This window comes from Parambassis ranga, chromosome 13 (assembly GCF_900634625.1).
Source record: "Parambassis ranga chromosome 13, fParRan2.1, whole genome shotgun sequence".
NCBI classification, from domain to species: domain Eukaryota; kingdom Metazoa; phylum Chordata; class Actinopteri; family Ambassidae; genus Parambassis; species Parambassis ranga.
In genome coordinates, this window is record NC_041033.1 from 3,485,683 (window position 1) to 3,512,387 (window position 26,705).

Below are 26,705 nucleotides of genomic sequence, written 5' to 3' on the forward strand. Positions count from 1 at the left end.
AAATTATGTGTTAAAGTTTCACCAAGGCATCACAAAAGGAAACATAATCATCCAAATGCCTTTTTATACAGTCTGTGTAACAGTCGTTGATACATCAGAAAGAATCAAGACGCTTTATTGTCATAGAACAACATTTGGTCCGACAGGATGTTATAAAGTGCAGCCTAGTGCATACAAGCATATAGACTTTAGCACAGGGTGTGAATGTGTGTCAATACAATTGCAACTATGTTGACAGGTAGCTAGCTAGCTAGCAATGTGCATTATGTTACCGTACTAACCGGGTGACATTACCATGGAAACGTAAACAACATCAAAGGCTCCAACAGATGCAGATGCATATGCATGTGGTAGGAGGGGGCGGGGCTAGAATGACCTCAAAGGATCAAAGGATCAAAGGCTCATTTCAAAGTATATAGCTGCACCTGAGTTCAGACGAGTTCAGAGTTCACACGAGAGCGACACAGTTTGAGAACTTTTGGAGCACAGTGATTTCAGCTGTCAGGATTATTGACCGTTCAGACAGGAACATTTTCTCACCTACTGAAGAACACAGGAGCACAGTGATTCCAGCATTCAGGAATACTTGCCGTTCAGACAGGAACACTTCTTCACCTACTAAAGAAATGTTCTGCAACATTTCTTCACCTGCTACCCCATCCCAGGAACCAATGGAAAACAACAACTGGACTTGTCTTTTCCTGTTTCTTTCTCTCCAAAAGGCAGCAAAGAAAGAAAAGCAACAGAAGCGGCCTTCCAGATATGAGAAGCTGTCCTCTGAACTTTGCTCCCTGCAATGCCGGCTTGACACTGCCCTGGAAAGAAACAGCCTGCTGACCAGTCTGGCAGAGGAGAGGAACTCCTTAGAAGACAGGCTGACACAGGAGAGGGAGGCAAAGGACGAGTGCCTGCTTCAACAGCAAGAGCAAGCTGTCCTGCAAAAACACAGTCTGATCCACCAACTGGCAGAGGAGAAGTCTTCCCTGGACGAGGAGCTGAAACTTGAGCGAAAGGCTCATGAGCAAGACAAACAGGTGAAACGGATCGGCGAGCTCTCTTCAAAAATTTCTGAACAGCAGAACCTCATCAACTCTCTGATGGCTGAAAACATACAAGTGAAGGAGAGCGAAGCCAGGCTCAGGCAGCGGGAGGAAGCTGCACTCCTCCTAGACGAGTCCTATGCGAAGCTGCAGATAAAATATGTGAGGCTGAAGAAACGACTGAGAGAGCAGGGGGTGGCCTGCAATGTAGAAGAGGAGGAAAAGAGGAGACTGGTCCAACAACTGAGTGATGAAAACAAAGCCCTCCGTAAACGGCTGAGGCAGCTCCCAGGACAGGTGAGACTGGACCTGGAGAAGGAACTGTCAGGGAAGGAGGCCCAGATCATCTCCCTGCAGCAGTCTCTGGAGCTCCAGCAGAAACACACTGAAACACAAACACAAGTGTTTCAGGCAAAGCTGGACAAAGCCACCGCTGCAGCGAAGAAGACGTCTTCCTTAGAAGAAGAGCTGAAAAGGAGGCGCCAGAAAGAAATAAGGGAACAAGAGGAGGCAGCTGAGGCGAACAAGAGAAGACGGGAGGAAAAGAGAAACTTGAAAAGGACAGGCCAACTTAAAAAATGTTTTTAAAAAAACTTAAAATAAAATAAAATAAAAAATAGCCTATAAGTGTCTGTATGTTAAATATTTAATATACAATACAAATAATAAGATATATGATACAACACTATAAATAACTAGAAAAAGCGTTTCCTGAAGAAAATGCAAGTGTGATTGCAGCAGCTGAAGCGATGCTTTGAACGCTTATTTACATGATTGCTTTGAACTCTTCAAGAATATGAAATCTGCATGTAACTCATGATGACATTTTTTAAACCTCTTCGAATTTTGTTTACCACATACATACAAATACTTGATGATTAGTAGTAGGTAACGAACGTCATGAGGATCTGAGGATCTCTCAACAACCTTCAACTTTTGATATATACTACTGTGTACTGTCCCTTTAATCTTATCGTCTATTTGTAGGTTCTACAATACAGAATAGGAACCAACACTTCAGATATAGATTAACATTATTAGTGTGTACACAAATCACTGCTGCTTCCCATGCACTGACATGTTTTGGTGATGAAACCTTTTGGTTTAGTCCTCACTGCCTTCCTTTGCACTAGTGTCAGTCAACATGGACTCTGAGGGGGAACTTTAAAATCCTTCCAGCTCTGCAGCTGGCTTTGTTTCATAAATGAAAAAAATTCTCTGATGCAAACCACACGACATCAGAACAGCTGCTGTCTTCCCATGGAGACACTGAGGACGGAAACATGGACACCGTGCTGGTTTATGCTAATGTTAAAAAAAAGGGTGTGATCGATGGTCTGTTATGTGACAGATGTATTACAGAAAACATTAAAAACATAAGAAAATAATACAAGGCCAGGACTAAAGGTTACATTGGCACGCTAATCAAAACATTTATTATGATTTATTTATTAAGCATCATTAACACCTACCGAGGTTTTATAAAAAATCAAATCAGAAAAAGCCTCACTACGTTTGTTGTGTCGTTTAACGTGCTCAAAGTAAACACAGTTCAGGTGCAGCTGAGCATCACTCTGAAATGAAATGGTTACACACTGCTATATATATTAGGCACTCTTCTCTAAGGTGTGGCTTTTATGATTAAGTCTGGTTCACAGTCGGCATGGTCATCTGCATCACATGACTCCTCCGACTGTTCAGTATGGCCTGAACGCTGAGCGTCAGCTACAGAGGGAAAACATTGAAACGTCAGAATGGCTTTTTGCACATATCTGTAAAACTATAAATCCACAAATGACTGATTGTTGCTGTGTGAGAGCTTCTCCATAAGAAGCTTGTGTTTGCTCCTGCTTCTTGTCATCGTAGTATTTCCACATTTCAGCTTTGTTTTTTACCAGGTTTTCATCCAAGCCTGGACACTGCTGCCGCTTTATCATAAGTAACATCAATGGTTATAACTTTGACACTTTTGATGGTGCGATGATGCATTTTATCAGCTCGTCTTCATTCAACCTCTGTAAATGTTTCAAATTTGCAGCTGAGCAAGGATTGATTATGAAATAAGTTGTTAAGAGTGTCTATGTCTGTTTTAAGTCATTAAAAAACCACAAGTCAGGACTTGCTGCTCTCATCCAGGAATGTGTTGAACAATTCATCGACTCAACTGATTTGGAATCCTCAGACTTCTTTCTCTTTCTACCCAAGATAAAAAAAAGTTGAATGCTTGCCATTCACCGGACTATTAGCGTAACGTTGCCTCTTGAATTCCTCCTAACTTAAGTGGTGCGGCTGCAGGACATTGAGAGTGAGACACACGCATTTCAACAAGTTCTCAATCAGAGAAATGATTAGCTTCACTGCACAGAAATTCCTATAAATATCCTGTAAATGAGTAAAAGGCAGACTGCGCTCATATAGCTGTCTGTTATTAGCGACCTATCGACCTATCGGCTCAGCTGCCAGCACACGTTCCATGAACATGAGTGTAGGCCTGTCGCGATAAGCAATAAATCAATTAATTGCACGATAACTTGAAATGGGCTCAGTAACTGGATGACACTGGATGACAAAAGGCGTCACTCCGGTGCGTCGTAGCGTATAAAGTGTGCATAGTCTGCCCATTGGACTTTATATGGCCCGCGGCTTCTGTCTTAAAATGTGTCAAATATTTTGTTTAACTTATTGCGTGCTGTTTACGTGATGTTCTGAGCAGACTTCGTCAGCTCGCTGTCTGTGTCGCCACGCTGCGTCACAGTGCTGCAGGGCTTGGACGCTGGACACGTGTGTGAGCCCACTCCCAGCAGGAGGTAGAGAGTGCGTGTGGTTCTGCTCTCTGTCACTAATGCCTTGCTAGATGGGTTGAATTAATCGCCCAGCAAAATCTGTTGTCATGACAGGCCTATCTGTGACTGACATCTTGATATCAAAGACAGTATGTTAGCCTAGAAAACATCAGAGAAGTAAATTATGATGAATCCAAAGATGATGAATGAATGTAAAGAAATAACAAATGCGATGTTATTCCTCTGTGTATTGTACTGCAGCGATAAGCTAATCAGCTAGCCATGTAACGCCACTGTCGGGGTTAGTCTGTCGGTTTAGCATCCTGTTTCCCCTCTGTTTATGTGTAGCATAGCAAATATCTCTATGATAATAACAATTTAGACCTGGTTTGGAAAACAAATTACAGAAGGCCAGTTCGTTAAGCCATTATATTCATCAACAAAAGTGCATCCTTACTCCCCAAAATCACCTTTGCCAGTAGCAGTGGTAGCCTGACCTGTGTTATATACACTTATGGCTCTTGTTTTTGCTTTTACACAACCAACAAAAATTAAATTTGCTCCTTTGTTTTTACTTATCATGTGGATTTGCTGGATTCTTTACAAAATATATTGTTACTATGACCTCTAACCTGTCTGTCTTGCCAGCCTTGAGGTTGATGTAGAAGTGATGTTAGAGTAGTTAGGGCTTGGTTAACTAAGAAAGCAGTGGATTAACTGAGACAAAATGGAATTCATCCCTACATACCTGTGTGGCCACAGTCTTTGCACAAAAGCCAGCTAACATCTAGAAAATCCTGGAAGCAGGCTGCATACAGGAGCTTGTATTAACTATTTCTAGACATCAACATATTCTATAAACAAAATGTCATCACAATGTTTGAAAAGAATCACAGCACCTTCTGTGTTATCTCTCTACAACACTGTGAAGCAACAGGTGGAACCGAGCAAACATATGTTCACATACAACAGGATGTTTACATCTTCGAACAGGCTCTCATCTTCATCAGTTCATATAAAACGGGATGGTAATTTATCTTTTCTAAAATTAAACAAGGGTTTTATATGTTGTTTTGTCTCACTGGGGAATTATACTTTATCTCATCAGCAAGCTCATTATAATATTATTTAATATGTTTATCGGTTATAATATGAATGACATATTTTTAGTGTCGGAACATCTCAAATATTTGTCTCATTTCATTTCCCATCTGCCTCTTCTTTCTCCTCCATTTTCTTTCAAACTCATATTGACATTACAGTTCAGTAGAGATGGGCCCCATGAGGTGTCTGTTCCAGGTGAGAGATGTCATTTGCTGGAGGAGAACTGAAGGATTTGGATGAAAAGAAGACAAAATGCAATTTGAATTCAACTGGAATTAAACTGAACCAAAGGCCCAGACTGAGCAGCAGTTAGCTGTGTGTGTGTGTGTGTAGTGAGGAGGACTGACAAGTTATCGATTACTTATAAATCCTTGGTGCCAAACACACAGACACACACACAGCATCACCGTTTTTCCATCATTGTGTCTGTGCTGTGGATCTTTTATCTTTCCCATCCACCTATCTGACAACCTCGTGTCATTTCCAAAGTGAGGTGAAATATCAGCAGGAGGATACATGGCAGGGCAGGGGTGATCCTGTGTTCACAGTGCTTCTGAAACACTTAACTAAAATAAAGCAGCAGTGTCAAGAGGACATGGCCCATGTATGGGTCATATATGATTCCTTGTGGCCATCCAAAATAAGCACAACCATGCAGGACAGCATATGGATTTGTTGTTCAGTGACAAGTGCAACATGCTAATATTGTTATAGGACTAAGCACTAAATCGATTTTATCGATTGATTCGATTTCATAAAAACCAATATTAACTTCCGACGTACCCCCTGTGCTCCCGTAGTTCAAATTGGGCTGAGACCTCCTTGAACTGTATCCAACAGAGACACACTTAAACAACATGGCAGCCGACAGAGAAGAGCTCGCCCCCTAACAAAGGCTGTTTGGAAGCGGCATCAGAGCCAGAAGCAATCGGGCCTTTCAAAAATGTTTCTATCATCAATCCTCACAGTGCTGCAAAGATCTTTAATAACACCGATGTCCAACTCTCTCCTAATCCAAAATGAACATTGTAACTACACATTGTCAATTTTAACCTTTCTTTGATTATTTCAGCACGTCAAGCAGAGGCATGCAGCCGAGTGGGAGACAGCCTCTAAATAACAGCCTACATCGTGTTGATTTTAGGAGAGCAGCCCTATATTGTTACTGTTTTCTTGTAAGCTTTCACTTTTTTATTTTTGAAAAGTCATTTATTTCATTACCCAATGCTTCAAACACTGAAAGCTCTTCACCTGAACAGCTTCAGATTATACTGCAGTTACTTGGTCCTCAACAGTACAACCACCAAGGGTGAACGACATTAAAAAGTAAACTGTTGTCAAGAAAAATAAGAGGCAATATTTTCTAATCAGTTTATTTTTAAAATAATTACCAATCTCAAAACTGTCTTAGGAAGCTCCCAGTGCTGTTTCCCCACACCTCACACTCACAACAGGACATGACCGAGTCAAAACAGGAAATGTAAGAGGTTCAGTGATGAGCACAGTCATAAAAACATTACAAATATTTAGTGATTTAGAATCATGCATTTTGATGATAAATTTTCCACCAAAATCTTTGAATGACAAAAAAGTTAGAGCCACAGACATACATAATGTTATTATCCCAAAATCCACGGGATGTAAAAATAAAACAATTTAATCTCATTGTATTGGTTGAAACCATATTTTAGTATTCCTGTTGTCATTCCCAGTTCTCTACTATCCAACACCATATCAAACAGGTGGGCAACATTTAGCGCCCAATACATTTGTGTGTCTGCAAATGCATTCTGAGGTGAAAACATGTCTTATGTTCACAAAAATAAGAATTATTAGACTCTTCAGAAAACATGTTTCAAATACCAAACATCTGAAAAGATGGTTCTAAAATATGTCGTTTTGTTGCTTCCTTAAAGACAGTAACTGAAAAAAAATGCATCACACTGACATCCTTGGTGATAAAATATTGACTCTGATTTTTCTGTCACTCAAAAGCTACAGGTTTGTCTTTGATGTCTTTCCCCTTGTAGAGCATAAAGTGATTCCTTCCTGACATCAAGCCGCCATCCTGTGTCCCCCAGGTCTTCCCCCTGCTCCTCCTCACCACTGAAACAACAGCAATGGGATTGAATTATCCAAACAATTCATCTGCAGAATGGAGGAGGAGTTCAGCAGTAATTTACCAGAGCATGTCAGGCATTCAGTGAAAAATAGGACTAAAGTAATGGTTCCATTTGTACTGTGCAATCTAACTTCATCAGCACACTACCCTGAAGGGAAGAGGTAGAGATGAAGCAGACAGATAAACACGAGAGACAGAAGGAGACAGAGAGGGGAGAGAACGGGAGGAGAGGTTATCAGTTCTCCAGAGACCGCAGAGTTTCATAGATGTGTTCTTTATCAATAATGTAACGAGGCCAAGGAGGGCAGAGGAAGAAGGGCAAAGGAGGAAGAGGGAAGGAGAGAGAACACGATGGGAAATAGACAAACAAAAACATAAAAGGAGAGATGTAGCCTCAGTGAAGCTGCTGTTCTCATCGACTCAGACCCTCTTTCTCTTATTCATTTTAGTACAATTCAATTCATGCAGCTTTATTGACACGATGAGACCACTCTGCATTACAGTACTCAGTGTCGGGACAACACGTCGATACATCTCACCGCAACCGCACAGCATTTGTAGCTAAAATACCAGTAAGGTTACGTTATTAATGCATCTGCTGCGATGTGTGTTTCATATAGGAAGAAGAATCTTATATCTGCAGCGGAGGTTTCTGCAAGTGGGACATCGTATTTTAAGCTTGACATCCATGCATATTTATTACCCAGTGTCCTCTGAAAGGCTGACTCCTCATCAGTACAAAGCACTTTACAAAATGTTTCTCTTTCATCCATTCACATACTGGTGGAGTTATAGTCCCACTGAGGTATCTGTCACTCATTTTTCATCATGTTTTCTATTTTCACTACCTGTAATATGCCTATGCAGGGCCGGCCCAAGGCATATGCGACATATACGGTCGCTTAGGGCCCCCATGAGCAGTCAAAAGTCTGTGATAAAATATATATATTTTATGTTTTAAAAACTAACATTGATTAATACATAGAGATGGTATGGTAGTCATAGTAGGTATGTTACGCTCACAGTGCAGCCTATAGGGTGATGAAGCATCTGATGCTGAGGTGGTGGTATGAAATTTTGCTTAGGGCCCCATAAAGGCTTGGGCCGGCCCTGTGTCTATGCCAGTCACAACAAAGTGTTTAGGAAATGTTATTTAATTGAAGCATCTGTATCAACAAATGCACATTGAAGCCTAGTCCATATTTACATTATGCATATTCTATAATAATGTATAATATTTCATATTGTATATGACATATTTCTCTTTCAAAGGAACACATGTATGTTTTAAAAAAAATCCTCACCAGGAAAATGTAACATGAGACAATATTCTAGTCTTCTAGTGTTTGAAAATGGAACATGTGACTGTATTTCTCTGGCCGTTCATGGGGGTAGGGACGCCAGGTGGTAGTCGGACATGTCGATTGCGCGATAGGATCGTTTTTCATTAAAAAATGTGTTTAATATTGTCATTCATTTTAAGATCATTTTTTACCTAACCCCTCACCCTGTTTTTGAAGCCTAACCTTAGCCAATAGTAATAGTAAATGTAGCCTAATGTTGGATTTCAGGCAATAGCCCACATAGTCTGTTAGCATAAACCTAACGACGTGTTGTAACTGTATCTCGACCTTTGGACTCGACATTTTGTGAGGGCGTGTTGGAAGAAATTCTCCTTATGAAAAAGATAAACCACAATTAATTCAGAAACCCAAACCAAACCAGCAATCCTCAACACCGTGGGATACCGTGATGTCTAACATGTACAAAAGCCTTGTCAGGATGGCGCCTGCACTGTTTTGGCCTCTGCAAAAGCTCTAACATTGAGATTGATGTCACAAACACCAGAGTTGTGTCTGTTACACACACTGCATAGCAGCAGTGTTTCTACTGTGTTCATCATGTACTTGTTAACTAACACCCTGGGTAGCCTTAAACAAACAGAAGACAAATTATAGTATAAGGAGAAAAAAGGAACATGGTACGAAAGAAAAGGGAAATGAAAAGAAAGACACTAGGAAAAGGACAAATATGACTAGCTGTTGTATGTGACCTCAACTTTTTCTGACCACACAGATACATTAGCAAGAACGTCTTCACAGTTTCTCTATGGAAAAGACTAGTGCTTCATTTCATTTGAAAATGAAAAGAGTTTCATGTGGCAGCAAGGAAGCGGAAGCACTTTCTCTCTGCTACCCTCGGGCTACAAATTCATTGACACAAATGCTGTGTGCTAGAAAATTGTTTTTTGTTTTTTTTCTTGCCTCACCAGTCGACTTCTACCCTTCGCTGTGTTTTTTTACTCAGCAGCTCAGACATTCCCACACAGACACCTCTCAGTTTAAGGAACACTGACTGTCTTTGTTGATAACACTTCTTCCCCTCGCCATCTGCTTTAGCCTGGATACCGTGGGACCTGCGAACCTGACTCACCACCTGTAAATGTATTTTAATATGGGTGGAAGCTCAGCTACAGTTAAGCTGTAGCGGAGGCTTGTGGTGACATTGAGGCAGGTCGAAATGACTCGGTGGGTCAGTAACTTGGACGCTGTGTCTAAAAATTGCATCTTTGTTAATGTGATGAAAAATCAGCGGCACGGATATGTTGTGTGTTTTTGATTCATCACTGTTGAGTCACAACCAACCGGTGTAGGGATGTAATTCTACATGTCGTTTAGCAGAGGTGCAGTGTTGTTATGAACATTTTTGCTCCTGTGTCTGAGCATTCTGCGCAGAGTGTAAACATGCGTTTCAGACACTCTAGCTTAATGGCACAAAGTGAAGGTGATAGAGAGTGATTATGGACGGCCAATCAGTACACTGTGTTCAGTTCCCCAGACTCGGTGTGTGTGTGTATGTCCTGTCATATCAGGAAGTTGACGTTGACAGAAGGTGTGTTAATTCTTTGCTCCACTGGTCCTTATATCCTTTCATTACATCCTCTCCTGTCTGTCACTGTTGTACATACACTTACTTATACTTACATACTTATGGTGGAGAAATGAACATTCAATGCACGAGCAACAGATCTGGTTGACATTCCTGCTGTCAGCATGCCAATTGCACGCTCCCTCAATGCTTGTGGCATCTGTGGAATTTTGCTGTGAGACAAAACTGCACATTTCAGGGTGGCCTTTTATTGTGGGCAGTTTGAGGTACACCTGTGCACTAATCATGATGTCAGATCAGCATCTTGATGTGGCACACCTGTGAGGTGGGATGGATTATCTCAGCAAAGCAGAAGTGCTCACTATCACACATTTAGACAGATTTGTGAACAATGTTAGAGAGGAATGGTAATATTGTGTATCTGGAATGAAGTTTAGATCTTCAAGTCCATCTCATGAAACATGGGAGCAAAAACAAAAGTGTTGCGTTTATATTTTTGTTGAGTGTAGCTGTGCTCAGTCTTACCCTGTGATGATGGTTGGTTTGACAGATTGTGAAAATAAACATAAAAATGTGCTCAATCCAGTCTGTTAGTGTGTCCTAGTCTTTTCAAAATCTGTTAAGACTGTGAAAGTCATGTAGTGTGTCCCCAGCCTTAGTGAGTCTTTTCTTTTGAAAAGGAAAGCTTTCAGGGTTGTGTAACATTCGTTACTGTATTAACTGTAAATCCAGCCTTGGAACAAAACCTTTCTCGGCAGAGTGCCATGCAGCGTGGTTCAAAATAAGCATCTGAACACCACAAGTTCTCCCACTTAGAAATCATGGAGGGGTCTGAAATTTTCATCGTAGGTGCATGTCCACTGTGAGAGACATCATCTAAAAAGAAAAATCCAGAAATCACAATGTATGATTGTTTTAACTATTTATTTGTATGATACAGCTGCAAATAAGTATTTTGAACACCTGTCTATCAGCTAGAATTCTGACCCTCAAAGACCTGTTCAAACCCGTTCACACATACACGGGTCTACACGAGACTTTTCCCTTGGTTTCTGCCTTTCATTTACACGTAAACTGAGTTTTCGCCTCTACCCGGTATAAACAGGGTCTTAGTCCTCCTTTAAAAAGTCCACCTGTCCACCCCATACAATCAGTATGCAACTACTAACATGGCCAAGACCAAAGAGCTGTCCAAAGACACCAGAGACAAAATTGTACACCTCCACAAGGCTGGCAAGGACTACGGGGAAATTGCCAAGCAGCTTGGTGATAAAAGGTCCACTGTTGGAGCAATCATCAGAAAATGGAAGAAGCTAAAACATGACTGTCAATCTCCCTCAGACTGGGGCCTCAATGATCCTAAGGAAGGTGAGGAAACAGCACGGCAGGAGCTGGTCAATGACCTGAAAAGAGCTGGGACCACTGTTTCCAAGGTTACTGTTGATAACGCCATGGTTTGAAATCATGCATGGCTACTGTACCAAATATTTACATTGATTTTCCCAGGTGTTCAAATACCTATTTGCAGCTGTGTCATACAAATAAATTGTTAAAAAAAATCATACATTGTGATTTCTGGATTTTTATTTTTAGATTATGTCTCTCCCAGTGGAGACAGTGCACCTACGATGAAAATTTTAGACCTGGGAGAACTTGCAAAATAGCACGGTGTTCAAATCCTTATTTTCCTCACTGTGATAATAGAGCTGTCAGCTGTAAAAACATCTCATTTTAGCAAAATGAAATAAAAATATAAATGTACTTTTAGCAGTGTTTTGACCTGCCCTGTTAGATTGAGAGTGTTTTGAGTCCGTTATAGTACAATATGTAATTCAGCATCCTGTGTTCGTCCTTGTATAAACTTCTTCTTTGCTATCTTCACTATGCCATTAGCTATCTGCTGAATGTCTGTAAGCGGTAGCTGAAAACATTTTTTCCAAATTTAGCAGAGTCACTAATTATGTTTGTCACTATTATTTATGGCTAATGCACATCACTCCTTCATGTAGCAGCAAGTGTCAGGCTAGAGTTTGAAGCTTCATGGTGCCGTCTTCCATTGAAAATGACTTCATTGATCTGAATACACCATAAGAACTGAATGTAAGCATGTACCAACAGAAATGTTGCTAGCTACTATATTGTGTTACCAACCCTTCCACGTCTCCTGGTATCCATGTTCTCCTGGCAGTCCTCTGTCACTGATCTGTATCTGTGTGTTCCTGTAGGAGGGGGACTCTCTCGGGGCCATGGAGAAGGTCTGTCGTCAGCTGACCTACCACCTCAGCCCGCACTCTCAGTGGAGGAGACAGGGCCTGCTCAAGAGGAAACCTCAGGCCTGGTGAGTGCCTGTGTGTGACGGATACAGTATGTGTCTGTGTTTTTGCTCGCATCTCAGTGTGTCAGCAGTGTGTCATCATCTGCTGCCCCTTTGGATGCCATGGAAAAATCCACTGATGCCTCTCTCACAGTTGGAGATGGAATCAGTGGTGTCACCTTCACCGTCTCTATTTGCCTGTTGGTGTCCTGTCAGATTCTCCACATTTAATACATGCAGTATTGCCTAAATTGAAATTTGATTTGTGAAATGAAAAAGCCGATAAGCTAATATTTATTTATGTGATTAGCTTAGCTCCACTCTCAACTGCAATATGTAGAAAACTCATTTTGAAAGTCTGCAGTCAAATAAATATGGAGATCCGGACAGGATTAGAAATATATATGGCAGAGTTACACAATATGTAAATCAGCCATGAAAAGCAAGCATGAAGCAACTAATCCATTTGCTGCTCCGGCTCAGCTCCAGTGCTGACTCTTAAAAGCTGTTGTCAGAGTGAAATATTTCTTATGAGCGCAACACTGCAATCAGTTCTCAGTTATTGTAATGCAATTAAAAGCAGGGACTTTTACCTGATACTGGGTTTGTTGCCCAGAGTTTTATTTCTCTGCTCTCTGCTGCACAGGAGTTCCTTTATTATCACACCAAATAGTTTTATATTTCATTCACACATGTAAAAGTATAATCCCCAAAGAGAATTAATTTGTTAGTCGTGTTACTCTGTGAGCAGTGAGAATCATCTGTCTGTCCACAGTGTCACAGAACCGGAGCACTGAAGAAATGATTTAATCAAAGAGAAGCTCCGCAGCATTTACAAATCAAAGCCTGCTCACAGGTGCTATCCAGTACTGCTGCATATGTGTAGAAAAAAGGAGCTTAAAGCCTTTTATTTTGAAAAAAGGACAGCTACCAGGATTTTGGTAGAACATTTGCAAGTATATTAAATGGAAATCCAACCCTGGAACGGAGCCTTCCTCTGCAGAGTGTCGTGCAGATTGGTGTGCATGGTAGTCTCTGAATTGGTCTACATGAAATACTCATCTTTGATTTTTTATGCTTGTATGGCCTTTGAAAGCACACACAAGCAGCAGTGGACAGGAGGCAACAGGTACGTTCTGGACAGGATGCCAGTCAGGGATAACACAGAGACGCACAACCATTTATTATCACGCTCATACCTGCAGCCAGATTAGACCCATTGTCATTTTTTCAGTCATACAATTATTAGAACTTGCAGCACAGAACCTGGCTGTATAGAGCATTGCACAAGACCTGATTGTAGATGAGTGTCAGGTTTGCCAGACTCAGACATACATAGATATTCACACACAAATGCACATGTGGAGGCTGTGGTTGGAATAGTCTCTCCAAGAGGAAGGAGGTTCTGAAAGACGTTTGTTCTGCCTGATCATGGCTAAACTGAACCAGTATTAGTGCTTCAGATTTTCATCCTCAAAAGATGGAAGTCTGTAAACATGATCACCATGTGGTGCTGCACGACCTTAAATCCAGCTTGGAACCATCCAGACCTGCTATAAAATGCACCCCGGTGGGAGCAGATGGTGGAAAAGTGACATTGCATCAAGACACGTTTGGAGCAAGGATTCCCACTGCTGTGAGAATAGGATCAGTAGGAAATGAAACTGTTAGCATAAACACCAGGTGTCACCTGCACGCACATGCACGAGTGTAGAGAGGGAGAAACAACAATACAGGTTGTAAGACTGGACTCCTGATGGGTGTTTGTGTGTGTTTCAGTGCCTTCACAGCCCACGAAAATAGTATGTCGCTCTCTTTATCCAATGCTGAGCTCAGAAAGCTGCTGCCTCACCTTGAATGGAATGAAATGGCAGCTGAAGATTGAAATTAAAATGAGTTTGGTAATCATCTTAAGTAATTCTGAACTGGTGGATGGAATTTAATCAATGCAGTGTGGCAGTCTGCACTTCAGGCTGTCATGAACTCCAGTCAGAGTGATTAGCCAGAGGAAAGACAGGCCCCATTTACTCTGAGTCTCGGGGAAAGAGATGGGATTAAATCATCTCCTTGCATGGAACACATGCCATTAACTCCTTCATCACACACACACACACACACATGCATACATACACACACATTCATCTTAATCATGTCAGTCCCTTCAGTAAACAAAAAGAAGGACAAATGTCTGCACCAATATTGTGAGCTTTTGCAGCTTCTTACAGTGCGGCCATGTTTTTTTTTGTATGGTGACTTCTGTATTTTCTTGCCTTTGCTTGTGTTGACGGATGTCTCCAATACCTCATTCACGTTCATATCTCTAGAGGAAGTAGTTTAATAATACCAGCAGAGTACATTTTTATACAAAGTACACGTGACTATTGCATTATATATATAACTATAAACGTGGTTATAGTGCATTTGTTTCTTCATCCCACCACTTCTTGCCGAAGCAGGTTAGGGAAATGGACATGTTAAATGGACGGCTAGCCTTGGTACTTGGTAGGGTCTAGCCTTGGATCATAATCACAACCATAATGCCAAAGTGCCACCCAAAAGCTTGCATCCTAAATGCCATCCATGATGTGCTTGAAGACACCACTTCTTAATTAGTCATAAATAATATAGCAAACAAGCTACAAAAAGGTCATACTAGTAACAGTTCATTTAAATCCGGTTGTATATTGTAAACTGCTTCAATGCTACCTATTGGGCAAAGTATGTATGCTAACAGAATCTAATCAGTAATAATCAATCATAAATATATGCTTATGGCAGATACACCTGTGATGTGACATTTACTTTGTTAAATGCTGTTCAGGGTTGTATCAGAATTTCAAAAACAGCCCGATGTTTGATCGCCTTGTGTTTTTTTTGTTGTTCCACCGCATTCATTTTGTGAAGTGAGTGTCAGCTCTGTTGAATCATAACACTGAGAGGGAGACTAAGCTCACAGTGTGATATTTTAATGAAAAATAATTATCGGCAGCTTTGAACGGACGTTTGTCATAAAGCAGACAGGTTAAAGAGAAAGCTTTAATTAAGTCTGCAGCAAATGAAGCGGTCACAAAGGAATGCAGCTCACTGTCACGAACGTCTTTCTAACCTCCCAACACATGTTACAGCTCATCACTAGTTAGAAGGATTAATCCTGATGATAGTCAAAACCACCTGTGAGGCCAATGTTCACACAGTTAATAGAGTCAATGCTGATGATTGTAGCCTGTTTTATTGCATTTTAAACCACAATTACTACAGTGTAATCGGTTTTATGGGACTTAGGGATGCACTGAATAGAAGTTGTGACTGACTCAAGGACTCAAGAATTTATTTGCTGTTTATAACACATTCCACATTAGTGATTAACTTCACTGTGACACTTTAGTTAAATACTTCAAAAGATAGTTTATGAAGTCAAAGCTCGGCGTACAGCTGTAAGGCAGTGTAGTTCCTTTTAATCTACGTATGTGCTTTTTAAAAATCAAAAACTAAAATAAGACCTTAATGCAGTACCATGTCCTTAGAAGTCAGTACTTACATGTCCCATGATGCTACCACTACCAGGCTTCACCATAGCTGTTGTATTCAGCCAGCTGATGACCATTATCTGCTCTTCACATATAGTTCTTTGAGGAATGCAAAAAATCAAAATCCCATTTTGTCTTATCAGGTCAGAGAATGTCGATAAAAGCTCTCAGTCATCCAGGTTATTTTCATTCAAGAGCTTCAAGTGAGGCCACTGGACTTATAGTTACTTGAAGATGTCTCCCCGCTCCTCCAGCCAGCTCTATCAGAACTGATAAAGCTGCCAGGACGAGCAGTGAAACGTCTTCAAAAAAGAAGAGTGTCGTTCAAAACGTTCTAAGCCTCACCCAGAAGGAGTAGAGGAAACGGTTTTTCAGTATAGTCCCTGTTGACATCTGTGCACTTGATCCAACAATGCTCAAGCACAGCAATCCAGTCACGGAAGAAGGTGGCATCCATTCTCCACAGCAGTGGAGTGTTTCCAGAGTTTGTTAACCACGCTGGTGGGATTTCAGTGAAGGAAACAGGAAGAAGTCAGACGGAGCCAAGTCTGTCATGATGACGCCCTCAGAATCCCAAAAACCGAGGCCGTGGCCTTGCCCACAGATGCTGCCTGCTTGAATTTCTTGGGGTGTGGAGAAGCACAGTGTTTTCACTGTTTGCTTAGAATCTTTGATTCAGATTTGAAGTGGTGGAGCAACGTTTCATCTTGAGTTACTGATCTGTGGTGGAAATTCTCAGGGTCAGCCTGGAAGTGAGTCAGAAGTGTTCTGAATATGTCAAGCCTCAGCTTCTGTTCTGGCATCAGCATCCATCAGCCCATCCTGCAGACAGCCTGCTCATCCCCAAGGTCTCGGGTAAAACTGTGTCTGTTTGTCTATCTTTAAAAGAAAAACCACAATAGTTCAGCTGTAGCTCTTCTTTCTGGGTGAGGCTTAGAACCTGAACTCGAACTTAAAACAACTTGAACAAGTCAGAGAATCTTTTTTCCTTGTGCTCTCATAAAAGCAGTTTTTAAGCACCTTGTGTCTTGGTTTTGGCAAGAAGCTCAGTGGTGTGTTTGTTTTTACTTCTTGCCTTGTTTTTAGTCTTCACATGAGACCTTTATATAATTATATATAGCAATATTAGCAAAAATAAAACAGCTGACAAAAAGCGTGCTTGTTTTGAAGCATTGTGGTGGTTTTGTGGAGACCCGCTCTCTGTGGGAGTGTCTTACTGTGGCGTAAAACATGCTTCTTCTGGTAAAGACATTTTTATGTGGAGGTCCATGGGGGTTGTCTCACTTTTGGAGGCAGCCTTAAGTGAACACTTGAAGACCTGCAATTTGTTTGCACTGTTGGTTTTGTGTGTCTCAGCCCTGGAGCATGCTGTTACTCTACAACACAATAAAGTGTGCAGCAAATGAAGAGGTCATTACTTGGCTGAGTTGCCGCCATGACTCAGAAATCAGTTTACACAACAGTGACGATACTGTGTTTCCATTTACAAAGAGAAATAACTTTGACTCTAATGCACATGTCCTCTCATCTGTCAGGCCTGTAGGTTTGTTTTATCAGGGACGGTCTGAAAAGTTATTGATCCTCTGACTATTTTTTGTCTCCTCCAAACAAACAGCTCCTTTGCCTCTTTGGATAAAAAGCTTTTGGGCTTACATAGACGGGATGCAGCTGGGTCTGGCAGCTTTTGGATCTGGATTTAATATGAACTTTTTTTAAGTGATATCACAGTGATCAGAATCAGAAAAAGACCTTATAGAAAACGGTCATCACTTGGTCATTGTCTATTCAACATGAGTGGTGAGTAGAGATGTGAATTGTGGAAGAAAAAAAAAAGATTAACAAGAGTCACTGTTCGCTGTCTGGCTGCCTAACAACAGCTCCTTTCAGGGTCCTCAATAAGTCCTCTCAGTGGTTTGAAATGAGGCAGCTGCACAGCTGAATGTGTGGAGCAGCCAGCTGACCAGGCCTCCTCTCTGCTTCACGACTCAGGTCTGGGACCCCTGCAGAGAAAGCTGTGAGGTAAACAGTGTGACAGCATATATTCTCAGGGCGTCGGTACTTCTTTAGCCACATGAGGATGAGATATTGCTTTTTTTTGTTATTGCCGTCAGCTGTGTTTGATAGAAGTCGTACTCCGTGTGTGAAGAATGAGCCAGGAGAAGTAGTTAGAGATGAGAAAACCAGTTCCTCAGCATGCAGCAGAATCTGTGTGTACTTCTGCTGGACACCATCACCACACACTTATAATTGTCATCCTTTTATCACAGCCATTCTTCATGACTCACTTTTAAATACTAATAAAAAATAAACTTTACATTATCAAGATTCTATTAAAAAAAAGCCACGACTGCTACTGGCACCATTTTCTGTAGCTGATGTGCAAAGTGAAGCAGGTGTCTGCAGCTTGTTAGGCTCCCGTTCTTCCTCTGTATTGGTGACAGATTCCACTTCATTTTAGTCAGTTTTAGTCAGTTTTTATTGATTTATGTCTTTATAACTGTGGTGCGCTGCACAAAGACTCATTTTCATTCTCTCTGCCTGATTGTTGCTATAGAAATGCATTCACAGTGACAGGTAGTGACCGAAAAATAGTGAATAGGTTTAAGTGAAATTGTAAAAGAATTCAATGAATAAATGGTGCTGTCATGCTGACTTCTAACAGTCTCCCTGTGTAACTACAGCTACATTAGCTAAATTGATAACTGCATTATTATATTTTATTATTATTATTTATATTATTATTTTCAAAAAATCTCTTATTACAGACAGTTTTGATAGTAAGTATCCCTAACGTAGCCAATCAGCACTGATTGGAATATGGGATCAATTAAGACTATGGGATAAAACCATAATATTGTAGGGCTTTAAATCAAATGTTAAATCAAGTGTCGAGGGGAACATAACTCTCTATACCTGACAACCTTCCCATTAAATATAGTCCATCCATCCATCATCTGAGCCGCTCGGCCCTGCAGTGCAGGGTCACAGGGCCTGCAGCCTGTCCCAGCTATCTACTGCTGAGAGGCGGTGCACCCTGGACAGATCACCAGTCCACCACAGGGCATTAACTGTAGTCAGTCTGTAAATATAAATGTATGTATGCATTGTGTTTGCAAATAATGGCACATGAAATAAAGTCAGGGCAGCTGAGATGTCTCAGGTTAAGCAGCATTGTCCGTGCTCATATTCTTGTGAAACAGGCAGAATTCTGAGTAAGCAGTGGGTAAACAACTGCCTGTCTGTGGAGTACTTGAGTCCGCCTGCCTGCCTGCCTGTCTGTCTGTCTGTCTGTTCTCTCAGCTCGTTTAGTTTTCATGATGTTGGAAAGGAACTAATGAGGTCTTGCTGAGGTTGAACACAACATTGTTTACCATGGAAACCTGTGGCACACGGTGCCCTCTCTCTCTCTCTCTGTCTCACACACACACACACACTCACACTGACACACCATCTTGTCTTCCTGTCTACCTTCCTACATCTCTGCTCTGTCTGCCTGCTGCTGTACCAGTCTGTCAGTGTGTCTGCCGCCCGCTGACTGGCTGGCTGTTGCTGCCGCACCGACAGATTTATTGGCTGCCTCCCACCTGTGCTCTGACAGCCAGCAGAGGAAGAAAGTGAGTGTTGACTCAGGTTCCCAGTGCCTCTCCCTGCTCTTTCTGGCCCCTTCGTTTCCCTCATCTGTCTCATCTCACCAGCAGGAAAAAGCCGTTGGGCGGGGAGGATGTTATAGCAATATGCATTTTTAAATGGGAATCGGGCGATATGAAGATTTCAGCAGGCAGTGAACATGAATATAGGCATGATTTGACAGAAACCTCTGTCAGACAGGGAAGCAGGCAATTATTGGAAATGCTGTTTATCATTGCTATTTTCAAACCCATTTTCCCGCCTGTAGAGTATCATCGATTTACCGTCACATATCCTTTCGCACTCAATCACTGATTTTGTTGCACCTGTTTTTATACACCAGTCAGACTCTGGCTGATGTTAGGTACAGATGAAAGCTTTACAAAGACCTGCTTGTGATGCAAAACATTTCCTGAGGGAAATATGTGGTTCTATAGCTGCTGAATGCTGCCCTGTGTTCACCAGCTATACATATCTATTAGCCTTCAAACCGGTTAGCTGCATAGGGTATCCTTGTGTGATACCACTTTGAATAATTAGTCGGGCTAGTGAAGGATCTGGCCTGCCATCAGTTAAACAAGGGAAGAAGAAGTTAAACTGTTAAAGTTACCCCTGCTTGTGTCTAGTGTAGAAATCAGGTTGGTTACACAGTAGAAGATTTTCATATCTTACAAATGTGGGAGGCCACAGACACAGGGTAAATGTCAACCTATTTTTGATGGTATAATTCTCCAAATACACACACTACATGATTCATCCAGACTGTAATAAACTGTGGAAATATAATCGGAGATCAACACTGACGCCAAGTCACTCAGATAGTTGTGGGAATTTAATACCCAAAAAATGGGCATATAAAGAGACTTACATAGTCTCTTTATATGCCCATAAGAGACTTATATCTTGCATAGATAAAGGGTTGTCTGCTTTAAATGTCTGGCGGGCGCTCACTCAGATTACAAGCTGCCCGTGTCACGCCTGCTCTTTGCCTATATTTGGATTGACTGGGTGAAGCGAGGATCACAATCCTTGAGGCAACCACAACAGACACCGAGCAGGTAATGTGCAAGATAAAAAAAAAAATCCAAAGGGTACCCAGAAAATTCCAACCACAGAGAGTAGGCTAGTTCATGGTCAAAAAACAGACTGAGGTCTTAGTCAGCAGAATAAGTACCAATGTACACCAGTGATGAGTAATAGAGTGAACACAGGCGAGGCACAAAACTGTCAGAAAACAAAACGAAGGGAGAAAATAAAAGTCACATTTCAACCATCAATGATAGAAAGAAAGAAAGAAAGAAGTCTCCTATTTTTTGTTCTTGTGTTTTTTCTTCCTAAACTTATCATGAATCAAGTGAGACAGGCAGCAATCAGAGGCACTCTCCAGCTCTCAAACACTCCCTGTGTCCTAAGGAAAGCCTCCCCAATGGTTCCTCTGTACCCCAGTGAACAGTCACTGAAGGTTTATCCATGTCTTACTGCTTGTAGGCAGAGTATGACAACAAGGTAGTAGACAAGAACAGCTCAGAGCTAGTAGTGAAAAACATGCATTAAACAGTTGCTGCTTCCATTCATGCTGTTTTTTCAATGACCCTAAACCTAAACTTTTTCAAAATGTTCCCCTATGAATGTATTTTTCTAGTAAGACCACAGCTTTGGGTTCTTCTTGCTGTTGTCAGTGCACAATGGTTTTTCCCCTGTTAACGTGTTCTCAGTGCAGCATGAATGGCCTCCACACAACACCTGTATTGTGGATAAAAGTGACAGCCAAATGAATATAAATCCTTATTTTGAAGAAGGACATTTGACTTTTTTTTTTCTTTTCAGTTCATCTTTAAAAGAATTCAAGCTGCCCACTTTCAGCCGTTAGTCAGAATGAGGACGTTAACTTCAGTGCTGAAATATTAATGCAGGCTATAACTTACAATCAGACGATAATGAAGTTTCAGAATTAATCTCAGCGCTTCAAAAGCATTTTCTTCCTCCATTCTAATCCCCCCGTGTCGTCCTCTGAGTCATCCTCTCTGCCCTCTATACCAGGTCCCAAATTGTGCACTGGTGCCTTTTCCTGACTGAACGTCGCAGTAACCCAGAGGCTGTTGATGGCTTTACAATGACTCTGTGTGTTTACAGCACACAGAAGAAAACAATGAAAATCCCATTTCTAAAAATAAAACAAGATTATGACAGAACCAGCGGCAATGCTGCCAGAGCAGGAGACGGTTCAGGATCCAGTAGGAGAGGCGATTCAGACGGATTGTCCTTGTGATACATTTTGATGCTCTTAGAAAAGCGAATTCAAATGTAACCTTTGCTGCTGATGATGTAAAGCCCCGCTCCTCAGTCATACTCTAAATGCCTTGGCATGGCTAAGTATGAATACATAAGTACATTTAAATCAGATAAAGCAGGTCTGATGCCATTTCCATCTCCATCCTCCACAACACCACACCGTCATCCCTTTGTGACTCATGTTTGTTCCCAGTAGGCCAGTGACCTCCTGTAACTGTGTGAATAATGGTTTTACCCATGAGCCCCACTGCTTTCTGACACAAAATAGAGGCACTCTGTGCAGAGCGCCTCTCGGTTGATCTCGGTGTATTTTACAGTTGCGTGACTGAATGGAAGCCATCTGCACGGTCCCAGTTTGATTTCTCCTTCACATCATTAAGTAGAAAGATTCTATCAGCAGTCAGAGACAGAGAGTCTTTTCTCTCACAGAGTAGATGTCGTTTCAATGCTTTTCTGTGGATTTCATGCGTACAGACATCAGAATCCGTTTCCTGCTGTTCAGAACACACTGATTTCAATCTGTTAACTTCAAGGGGGGGGGGGGGGGGGGGTAAACACATCCATCCAAGCTGACAGATACACAGAGGTATATCCTATAATCATAGACTGTAGAAAAATGATGTCACACAGGAGATTTCATGTATCACTGTAAATGTTCATGTCTGTTAAAAGTTATGCATTCTTGTATGGAGATCAATGATGACTGATTAGCTTAAAGCCACAACAGCCACAAACGCCAGTTTTTGTCACATCTGCTTACTTTCTCACCAGTGCCGCCATTTTCCATTTAATAATCGTGACATCAAAGTGAGGACAGATGTGATTTAATGTTACAATTAACATCATGATGGGAGCTCCTTATGTTTGACATTCAGACAGATGTAGCATCTGGACAAGTGCCGTCCAACCAGAATCATGGAGAATTCACCCCAGCTGCAAAAGCAGCACAGTCCAACTTTTATGGCACTTACACTAAACAACAGACTGTGCGCCCTCCTGTGGTCATATGAAGAAGTGCATGTCAATTCTCCCGGCAGGGCCAGGACTTCATGTCACCATGGCAATCGATCTATTGTCATTTACCTATGAGGTGTTTGCAAGATTTTGTCATGCATCAACATTCTAGCAGCTGATTTTTCTTTTGGCTCGAATCAGCCTAATCAGTGTAATCAGATGCTGTGTTGATTGATGAGAATGTGACTCTGCATAAAAACAGCTCCTAATGGCACACAGTAAGACAGAGCGAAGACAAATGGAGGCTGTAGATGTCTCTTGAAATATGTCATACATACAGAGGATGGGGAAATGTGTCTGCTTTGTTGTGAGGTAACAGTAGGCGAACCTTGTTGCAGAGAAGGAAGCGAAGAAGGTTTTTTTCTCACCTTCTCTGTCACAGAGGAGGCACACACACACCAGCTGACTGGGTGATAAATGATCTCTGGGTTAGACAGAAGCACAGTCAGGCAGGTAGAGGAGAAACAAGGGCATGCTCTGAGCTGTGAGAGGAGAATGTATTAAGACAATGTTCTAATGTACAGTACCTCCGGCATCATTTAGATGTCTGATGGAGATGCTCACCTGGATTCACCTTGTGAGTTTTTTCCGGGAACAATGGGTGGTTTCAGATCTTTCAGAGCATGTATGATGAGATATATATGGCCTGGTCAGATCAGATCATTCGATGCACTCAGATGGAGACAGACTCAGAGAGGATGATGCAGGGATGGAGGTGAAATACAGTTAAAGCCTTTAGCCGCGGCGACGAGCACAAAAGTGTCATTTTCTGAGATGTGATATGAAATCCAGCCACTTCCCTGTGCCCTTGCACTACGCACGCTGGATGTGGGGAGAAGTGGAGGAGTAGCTTATGACTCACAAGATATTATTATGGCAATGTGATAATTAGAGGTACATAGGTCATCAGACTGTCAGTATGGGGAGGCTGGGCTTGCGGAGTTCCAAATAGATTTCTGGAAATGTTTCATGCGTCTTTGCTCTCATTAATAGATCAGTGATAGGCCAAAGCAGCCAATCATTTTCTAAAGCAATGCAGACACAGACTTATGCAACACTGTTTTGGAATAAATACATAAAATCCAGCCAAAAAGGAACTATTGTCCTTGGTGGAGGAATACTTGGACCACACAGATGTGTAAAAAAGGAGCTCCATGTAGATCAAGAGCAACATTAAGGTTCAGTGTGTTTACTTTTTGGTGATTTTTAGCATGCTATGTTGGTAATATTGCTGCTTTTGACTTAAAATGTAATGTAACGTATGCCTTTTGATGACACACAGTCTCACCACCTCGCTGCTCTCTGTGCAGACAGCGATGGAGGTCCTCCCTCACTTGGGAGTGTGGGTGTGTCTTGCTCTCTGTAGCGTGGGATTCTGGTCTGAAGCCAAACATTTCATGAGCTCCCTCGGCATCTCATCTGCTTTTTATTTGCACGCTACAAGTCTTTCCTATTTTGTTTATTGCTTTAAACTGAAGAGGGCGGAGCAGTGTTGGAAGCTCTGCTGGGTAGTGACAAAGGGGAGGGGGGGAGGGACTGGTGAATTATGGGAAAGTAATCTCCTCTATGCCGATGACACGTCATGTGCAGTGAGTTTTACTGTTCTGGATTCATGTCAGCCCAAATAAGTGTCTGTTTCCTGCTGAGTGCAGAAAGACAGAAAAACAGACTGACTAACAGACAGAGGCTGAAGAGGAGGAGGAGGAGGAGGAGGAGGACATGATACGAAACGATTAGATCAGCGGTCTCAAACCACGTGTAATGGAGAGCTGAGGGCATGGTTATAGCAGCTGTGTTAACTAATTAGCACGCCTCCTCTTGGAGAGGAGGAAATGGGCTGCTGCATACAGTTGGGTTGGTGCACAAACCTCCAGGGTCACTGTGGGAAGTGGTTTGAGACCACTTACCCAGGCAGTGAGTGGGAGCATCATCAGCCTCAAGGTGTTTCCTTCACTTCGTTTGCATTCACTTGCAAGAAGTTGTTCTTTTAGAGATAATACAAATTCGATTTGGTGACATTTAAGTCAAACATGAATTTAATTTTATGGCCGAACGCTGCTCGTCTGAATTATGACAAGTGTCAATTGGACCTGTGTGATCAGCTTTGTGTAATTGAAGGGAAGTTGTGTCACTAGCATGGTAAAATGTAGCCCACAGATTAAGTAGAATGGCCTGCTTGTGGCTTTATGTGCTAAGCAGGCAAGTTATAGTTTTGTGTTTGTTTGGAGTGAGACACTGTGTCACTTAACATATAGCACCTTCTTCCAATCATTTAGATATAGTCGAAGTGCTTGGATCATGTAGCACTAAAACCAATGTCGCTTTAGTCACTTATATTTTCTGATATCTATGTGTAGTGTGCTTTTTAGCAGTTCAATTAACCTGTTATTAACACCAGAGGACACAGTGTCTCTGTTAGGACTGTTTTTGACTGCGTATTATACTTCTATACTTCTATACAATTAAATCCTGGCTGTCAGCAAATCTGCTTCATTTTAACAACACTAAGACAGAGGTCATACTGTTTGGGCCCAGTGATGCCTCTGCTGCTGATATAGATTTGGGTGACCTGACACAATATCAAAAGTCCACAGTGACAAATCTGGGTGTAAAATTGGACTCCAACCTGAAACTTGATGCTCAGATCAGTGCAGCTGTCAAAGCGAGCTTTTTTCAATTGAGGCAACTGGCCAAAGCCAAACCGTTCCTTTCTCGGCATCACTTTGAGATTTTAGTTCATGCTTTTATTACGAATCGGTTAGATTACTGCAACGCACTTTATTATGGGCTCAGCCAGGCTTCACTTGCACGATTGCAGCTTGTACAGAATGCTGCTGCACGGCTTTTAACTGGGGCTAAGAAACGTGAGCACATTACTCCGATTTTAAAGTCATTGCACTGGCTCCCGATTCCTTTTCGCATTGATTTTAAAATTCTCTTATTTGTTTTTAAATCCCGTCATGGTCTCGCCCCTCAGTACATGTCTGACATGCTCCAGCCCCACTGCCCTGCTCGCTCTCTAAGGTCAGCTGACCAGTCTCTCCTGGTCGTCCCAAAAACACAGAGAAAACGCAGGGGGGACCGTTCTTTCTCTGTCTCAGGTCCGAAACTGTGGAACAAACTGCCTTTGCACCTTAGACAGATGGATTCTTTTATGGTTTTTAAGTCATCACTTAAAACATATCTTTTTACTCTGGCTTTTAACCCTGTTTGAGTTGTTGACTTTTACTTGTTTTATTGTTCTTACCCCTGACTGGTGCTTTTATTGTATGGTTGTATATTCCTATGCTTTATCAAACTTATATTTACTTTATTTCATTTTATTCTATTTTATTAGTCAATTATTCTATGCTTGGTAGGCTGTGTACAGCACTTTGGCTGACCCTGTTGTCTTTTAAAAGGTGCTCTATAAATAAAGATGGATTGGATTGGATTGGATTGGAAGTGATGAGACCAATGAGACAAAAGGACAGGTCCCAGAAATCTCAGCCTCTTTTTTTTTGAAAGAAATGTCTATAATAGACTAACACAGAGGTGATGTGAAAGGGGCAGAAACCAGATGAGAGCTGTTAACATGTTGTCTGCTATGTTAAGGCCAGAGGCTGAAGAACGCAGCTGCACTGTGATCCTTAGACTACAACTAGAAAACAATGCTTTCATTTAGGTTCAATTCATTTAAATGAATTTAAATGATTCATTTATACCGCATAGCTGCTGCCTTACCAACTATGTGCTTTGCAATTGTTGATACTGCTGTCAACATTTCAGCCACCTCTACATCACCTGTTGGACATCAGTGGCCATAGCTTTTCCTCCAGGTGGGAAGCGCTCTGTAAAACGCCGCGTCTCTCGTTCCATTGCCATCCATCTACAGCTGTTTCTCAGCTTAACCTTTATGTTGTGAAGGTGTTTGGTCTTTGGAGTTTTTCTTTACCAGCTGTCACAAAGCGCTGCTCTTGTTTCCAAGCAACCTTGACAGATGTGTATAATACT

The 26,705-nt window shown here is 41.6% G+C and overlaps 1 protein-coding gene across 3 annotated transcripts in view; it reads left to right on the top strand.

Moving 5' to 3' along the window:
- Window positions 1-26,705, top strand: part of lrrc75a (leucine rich repeat containing 75A) — a 50,781-nt gene that overhangs the window by 19,871 nt on the left and 4,205 nt on the right. For all 3 annotated transcript variants that reach the window (XM_028420422.1, XM_028420420.1, XM_028420421.1), the window contains exon 3: window positions 12,164-12,276. In XM_028420422.1, the coding sequence (XP_028276223.1) occupies window positions 12,164-12,276 (113 nt within the window). The remainder of the gene's footprint in view (window positions 1-12,163; window positions 12,277-26,705) is intronic.